We start from the raw sequence: 6,904 nt of genomic DNA, 5'->3' as shown, positions 1-6,904 counted from the left end.
CACATTGTCTATACCAGTGGTTGATTGTCTATATCAGTGGTTCATTGCCTATATCAGTGGCTGTCAGAGGTTCATTGCCTATGTTAGTGGCTAATTCCCTATATCAGTGGCTCACTGCCTATGTCAGTGGCTCATTGTCTTTGTCAGTGGCTCATTGCCATTATGGGAAATGGGTTGTAAAGCCACTGGTCCGACCGACGTCTCCCTCATTAACCACTAACCCAGAGAGCCCAGGTATCCGAAGTATGTGCCCAGGACAGCGTACTTGAACCTTACAATTGTACTCACCGACACCACCCATTTTAATGTATTGTGTAGTGCAGTCCGCTGTAGAAAGGCCGTGAAGTAGTTGTCAAAACGTCAGCGGTCGTCAAATCCTCATTATCAATTATAAGCAAAGAAACAACTAATGTAAAATTCTATTGACCGAATCCATCCCATTGCTAGCCGCAGATAACCGTTGTGGTCGCGTAATAAGTGACGTCATCAGAAGAGGCGTAGGCTATATATTTCATTATTGAAAACTTTTAGGGGCCTTCATTAAAATAAAAATCTCTCTCGACTAACACCCTACCATAAGGGGACTGGGCTGGAGCAAATAATATAGTTATTCGAGCAAAATAAACTCTGAAACCTTTTCACCATGTAGTTATTCGTTTGCAACCCTACATAGCCGTTTGGCAGTAATGCTAACATGAATAAATGTTGTTACACAATTTCGGACAAATACCCCTCCCCCTCCCCCGGTATTTTGGTTTAATTTGGGAGCCCGTAGGGGCTACGCCTATGCACCTTACTTCCTACTGTCTTAATTATGTAGAATCTGAAGAACATGTTCTTATTCACTGTTCTCTTTATGATAATATTAGAGTAGGCCTTGTTCAAAATGCTGTAGCTAGTCCTACTGTAGTAAACTTCAATAATCTCCATACGAGTGGCTTGTGTGCGTACTTCCATTGCTGTGTTATTACTGGTGAACTTCCGATTCCGGTGAACTTGGTGCCATCAACATTTTTCTTTTATAATTTAAAGTAACAAAAAATAAATCTAGAAATAAAAAATGGAGTAAAAACAAACAACAAAAAGAAAAATACCCCTATAACAAATTAGAAAAACAAAATGAAACAGGCCTATCTTCAATTTTAAAAAGTAACATTATGCCTATCTTCAATTTTAAAATAAAATATTAGGCCTATCTTCAGTTTTAAAATGAAACACGCGGCCTATCTTCAATTTAAAAATGAAACACGCGGCCTATCTTCAATTTTTTTTTAATGTTGGCGTTTTTCTTTCATTCCTTTCCTTTCTTTCTTTTTTTAAAATTATTATTAAATATCATTAATATTTTTGTTGTTGTTACTATTTGTTGTTTTCGTGCAATTACGTTACCTGATACATTACACTGAAAAACAAACAAAACAAAACAAAAATAAACACACCACAAAAATCCTGAATGGCAATGAAAATCCAATAGTAACTTATCGGCCTTTAATCCTGTCACAACTTTAATATCCAAACGTGATTACTTCGAAAAACACAAACAAGAGAAAATAAACCTAAGGTTACGTAACTTACATATGTCACACCTGAACTGCCAATATGGTTATGTGACAAACTATAACCTCCCACAGTCAACTTGACGTAAACCGGTGGCTTTCAAATTATAATACCCTCTAAAGCGTGTTTCTTTTTCTTGGAGACTAGGCTACTATAATAACATTGAGAATAGTAAATACAAAAATAACAACTAATGAGGAAAAGGCAGGGCAGCTGCCTCCAAAACAACATGCCATTTTTAGTTTAAATTACGAAGGTTCAAGCACACATTGTAGCTATCTGGGCTGTCTGTTCAGGACAGGGTTAGTGGCGTAACAATATTTCGAACTATGTTGCGATAGTCAGTGCCACGATAGCAATGCATCGATAGTTAATTCAACTATTGACAACTATCGCACATGTTTGCTCAACTATCGATATAGTTTCAGTAGTATGCATAGTGAAATATGGTTTACGACTAGCCAAGTACTCTGACGGTAAGTTATTACAGTTATTACAGTTATTACAGTTATTACAGTTATTACGCTTTCTAACCGTCAGGAAGGAAATGTTTTATTTAACGACGCTCTTAACACATTTTATTCATTATGGCGTCGGACATATGGTTAAGAACCACACAGATATTGAGAGAGGAACCCGCTGTCGCCTCTTCATGGGCTACTCTTTTCGATTAGCAGCAAGGGATCTTTTATAAGCACCATCCCATAAACAGGATAGCACATACCACGGCCTTTGATGTACCAGTCGTGGTGTATTGGCTGAAGCAAGAAATAGCCCAATGGGCCCACTGACGAGGATCGATCCCAAACCGACCGCGCATCAAGCGACCGCTTTACCACTGGGTTACGTCTCGCCCCCTCTAACCGCCAGAGACCAATCTATATCAATATTGCGAAATCTCTGCCTACCAAACGGTAGTCAAAGATTCCCGCTATAATACAATAACAATCCTATGTTTGATGTTAGATATGTTTACATCGATCAATTTCCAGCTCCCTGATAAAAACAAATTCACATATTAATCACTAATACAGCACCCCCTTTCAATAATGTTCCGGTTAAATACGTATTTGCTGACGGGTTTCTTCCTCTAGTTAAGAATTCACTATAGTATTGCAATACTATTGCAGTAGTTCTATCACTATTATAATACTATTGCAATAGTAAAACTGACCGTAATAGTCACCCCTACTGAGGGTAGGCCTAACTGGTTAGGTGTTAGTGGTCAGTGACAAAGAAAGAAAGAAAGACATGTTTTATTTAACGACGCACTCAACACATTTTATTTACGGTTATATGGCGTCAGACATATATGGTTAAGGACCACACAGATTTTGAGAGGAAACCCGCTGTCGCCACTACATTGGCTACTCTTTCCGATTAGCAGCAAGGGATCTTTTATTTGCGATTCCCACAGGCAGGATAGCACAAACCATGGCCTTTGTTGAACCAGTTATGGATCACTGGTCGGTGCAAGTAGTTTACACCTACCCATTGAGTCTTGCGGAGCACTCACTCAGGGTTTGGAGTCTGTATCTGGATTAAAAATCCCATGCCTCGACTGGGATCCGAACCCAGTACCTACCAGCCTGTTGTCCGATGGCCTAACCACGACGTAGTGACAAAGACGTCGGTGTAGTGGCTTCACACCTACCCACTGAGTCGTTAAACTCGGTGCCGGGATGTGAACCCAGTACCTACCAATCTGATGGCTTAACCACTAAACCACCGGTTGTGTCTAACCCTGACATGTTCATCAGCTGTTCTGTGATTGGTAGAACCCCACTGGCTGTCCTCACATCACAGCCTAACGAACAGTAGGCCTAATCGCAGTGCATTTTAAGCAAGGGTGGATCCACAGGAGGGAGACTAGGTGACATATCCCTCTATAAGAAAATTAAAGTCCTTAAAGTTTTTTGTTTACATGCAGGTAGCATCGAAATAAGTCGAGAACACTCGTTCAGGGTACCAGGAGATTTCCACACCAAGAATGTCAAGAATAGATATCTTTCTCCAGAAAATGTTTAGAAAAAAACTCTACTGGTCATCTGAATGTTTATCAAAGTACCAATTCGTTTACAATTTTCAATGAAGTGCCCTCTTTAGGGAGTTGGTCTGTGCCCTTTTACCCTAGGTATCCTCCCTGAAATATTTCCCAGGTCCGCCCTTATTTAAATCTGGTTTCAGTCAGATTGCGCTGTTAAATTTCATTTCAAATTATTTTCGTGCTTATATCCAATTAAGGTTCAAGCACGCACACAGTTTTAGCTATCTGGGCTGTCTGTCTAGGACATATGGTTAGTTGTAAGTAGGTTAGAAGAGGGTGTAGCGGTCTTACACCTACCCATTGAGTCGTTAAAACTCGCTCTGGGTGGAAGCCGGTGCCAGGCTGCGAACCCTATACCTACCAGCCTTATTTCCAATGGCTTAACCACGACACCAACGAGGCCGGTAGCGCTGTTAAAATAGATTTCTGGATAACAGAACAAACGCGAATATTTTAATGTAATTATTTGTTCATGATACAGTTACTTCGGTAAACAGACTTAACATGAGCCTGAGTTGATTGATGACGATCCATTATAGTTCCTAATTGTGACACATGTTATGGTTCACATATTCACGTCTAGGAAATGGTCAAGAATTATGTATGTTTAATGGTAAGCCTTTTGGCTGTATTTTACCCATGTTATTTTGTAATATTGTGCATTGACCTTTTGGGATATGGGTATATAGCGCAAGATCCGGAGTGAATCGGTTATTGAATCACCTGTTCGGACCGGTACTACAGCCAGATGCGGTCATATAGCAAAAACTGAGACGGAAATGCTCTCAATTTTGGAGTGAAAATAAATGCTTATATAATGTATGTTCGCAATGGTGTAGGTTATTAATGCCAACGAGAACCCGTTCTATTGGCAATCTGCGTTTGAAGTTGGGCAATTTAACATGGGTTTCAATGACAGATGACATCTGTGTAGTGGACCATTAGTACACACAAAAACTAATTGGATTCAAACTGAATCATTTAAAATAAATTAAAGAAATCTGAATTAATAATTTGCGTTTCTTTTGCTGTCCGGTATACCTGAGAAACACTGCTACGGAGGGATTTCTTCCACTGATCGATTAGTGCTATTTAATATTGATATTTGTCTCAGTACTGATTCACACCAGCTATTGAAAAAGTATTGTTGGTCATAAACAAGAATTCTCACTCCACAGAGCCGTATTAAAAATACGCGGAAAAATATTCTAATTTTTGTTTTTTTTAACGAAATGCCATTTTATCAGCAAGTAGAATCTACTCTTTAATGCAGATACACCACGCCCTTCCACCTCCCCCGCTCATGTTAATCCGCATATTACCGCCCCCCCCCAAAAAAAAATAAAAAAAAAAAATAATAATAATAATAATAATAATAATAAATAAAATAAAATAAATTACATAGTAGTACAATCTACTCTTTATTCTATATGATCACTCACACCACCCACCCACCCCCACCATGGGTATGAGCTGCGCTGGGACAAGGTGGGGAAGCACTACCCCTACCTGGATTTAGACCTGATTCTGTTTTTGACAATACATTCGTTTGTTAAAGTATATGTCAGCTTTGCATCTTTAAACTATTGGTATTTACCAACATTTCACATGATGAATTTTACTGACAGACAGACAGACAGAAAATGTATTAACGTCTCACCTTATGTACATTACACAGTTACAAAATAAAACACACATAAAAGTACATAAAAAATTCCTTATAGAATTATGAGAGACAATATAGTTAAATAATACAAATATGTACAAATAAATTAATAATAAACGGACAGTTTATAAAAACATGGATTTCCTCCTCAATAGATTGGTCGGTTATCGCATACAAGACAGAATCGTTAACCTGCCGGCAGATTCTAATATCGGCCGGCCTCTAACCGAACAGGAGCAACATCGAAATTTCGTAAAGGCACTCAGCATATATCGGCCTGGCATTAAAATGGACACATATCGCTCAACACAATAAGTATTATTTAACAAACGATATGTTCTTAGTTCCCCTGTATTGTGTAAAATAGCTGCTGCCTAAGATATTGTAAGCTGATCGCCATATTGTTCTAAAACTGTCTTAATAATACATTTGGGTAAAACTACATTAACATTAAAAAAGTTCTGAGTATGTTGTTACTTGTAGAAAGCGGAAAATTACATTTTAGAACATCAAGTTTTCCGATCTCGACGTAAATGCGCTACCAAAGGAAAGAAAGAAAGAAAGAAAGAAAAAGAAAGAAAGAAAGAAAGAAAGGAGTGTTTTATTTAACGACGCACTCAATAAATTTTAGTCCATAGTAATTCGACTTGTAGCATGCAGGAAAATTCATTTAAGTACATCTAGTTTTCAATTTTCCCGGAGGACCATGTTCTCGACCTCCCGTAGAATATTTCCCCAAATGTTCACTTACTTTCAACATGCCTGCATTAAAATGTACCTGTGACGTCAATGAATTGTCTCAACGCTCCATTATTTTTCAGTAATGGGGGAGGGGGCGTGGGACGTAGCCCAGTGGTACAGCGCTAGCTCGATGCGCGGCCTGTGTGGGATCGATCCCCGTCAGTGGGCCCACTGGGCTATTTCTCGTTGCATCACGACTGGTTTATAAAAGGCCGTGGTATGTAATACTCTGTCTGTGGGATGGTGCATATAAAAGATTCCTTGCTGCTAATCGAAAAGAGTAGCCCATGAAGTGGCGACAGTGGGTTTCCTTTCTCAACATCTGTGTAGTCCTTAACCATATTATGTCCGACGCTATATAACCGTAAATAAAATGTGTTGAGTGCGTCGTTCCATTCAAACTGCCAGGACTTACCATTTGCGACACCCAATAGCCGATGTGTATTTTTGTGCTGGGGTGTCGTTAAACATTCATTCATTCATTCATTCATTCAAGCTGTCAGGAGGTTAATCCGAACCTCACACAGAAACATCGATACCGTAGTTTAGTCCAGTTCAACGTCGATATATAACTTGAAATCCGAGAGGTATCCATCGCTATTTTATTCCTGTTTGCTATAGTATATCTGTAAAATAAACATGCAAAAGATATACTAGTAATTCCGACAGTCAAAAATAACTTATTAAGGCGTTAAAAAAAAAATTGTGTGTTTTCGGTTTCCCGACCGACCCTAATTTTACGCTGCGACCCTAAACAATTTTGACTACAAAAAAAACACAAAAAAAAACACCAACAGCTACTGCGATTTTTGCAGTCCGCAAACTAGGTTCGTAACACTTCGGTTTAAAAAAAAAAAAAAAAGTTCCTACCTATCTACCCTATTTTTTCCAGA

At 38.7% G+C, this 6,904-nt stretch overlaps 1 protein-coding gene across 1 annotated transcript in view; it reads right to left on the bottom strand.

Moving 5' to 3' along the window:
* The window catches only part of LOC121384707, a 13,329-nt gene extending 12,853 nt beyond the window's left edge, over nucleotides 1–476 (bottom strand). Inside the window, exon 1 of the mRNA XM_041515207.1 lies at nucleotides 289–476. Within this exon, the coding sequence (XP_041371141.1) occupies nucleotides 289–301 (13 nt within the window). The 5' untranslated portion in view covers nucleotides 302–476. The remainder of the gene's footprint in view (nucleotides 1–288) is intronic.
* Nucleotides 477–6,904: the final 6,428 nt, after the last annotated feature.

This window comes from Gigantopelta aegis, chromosome 10 (assembly GCF_016097555.1).
Source record: "Gigantopelta aegis isolate Gae_Host chromosome 10, Gae_host_genome, whole genome shotgun sequence".
NCBI lineage: Eukaryota > Metazoa > Mollusca > Gastropoda > Neomphalida > Peltospiridae > Gigantopelta > Gigantopelta aegis.
This window is presented reverse-complemented; position numbering and strand designations above follow the sequence as displayed.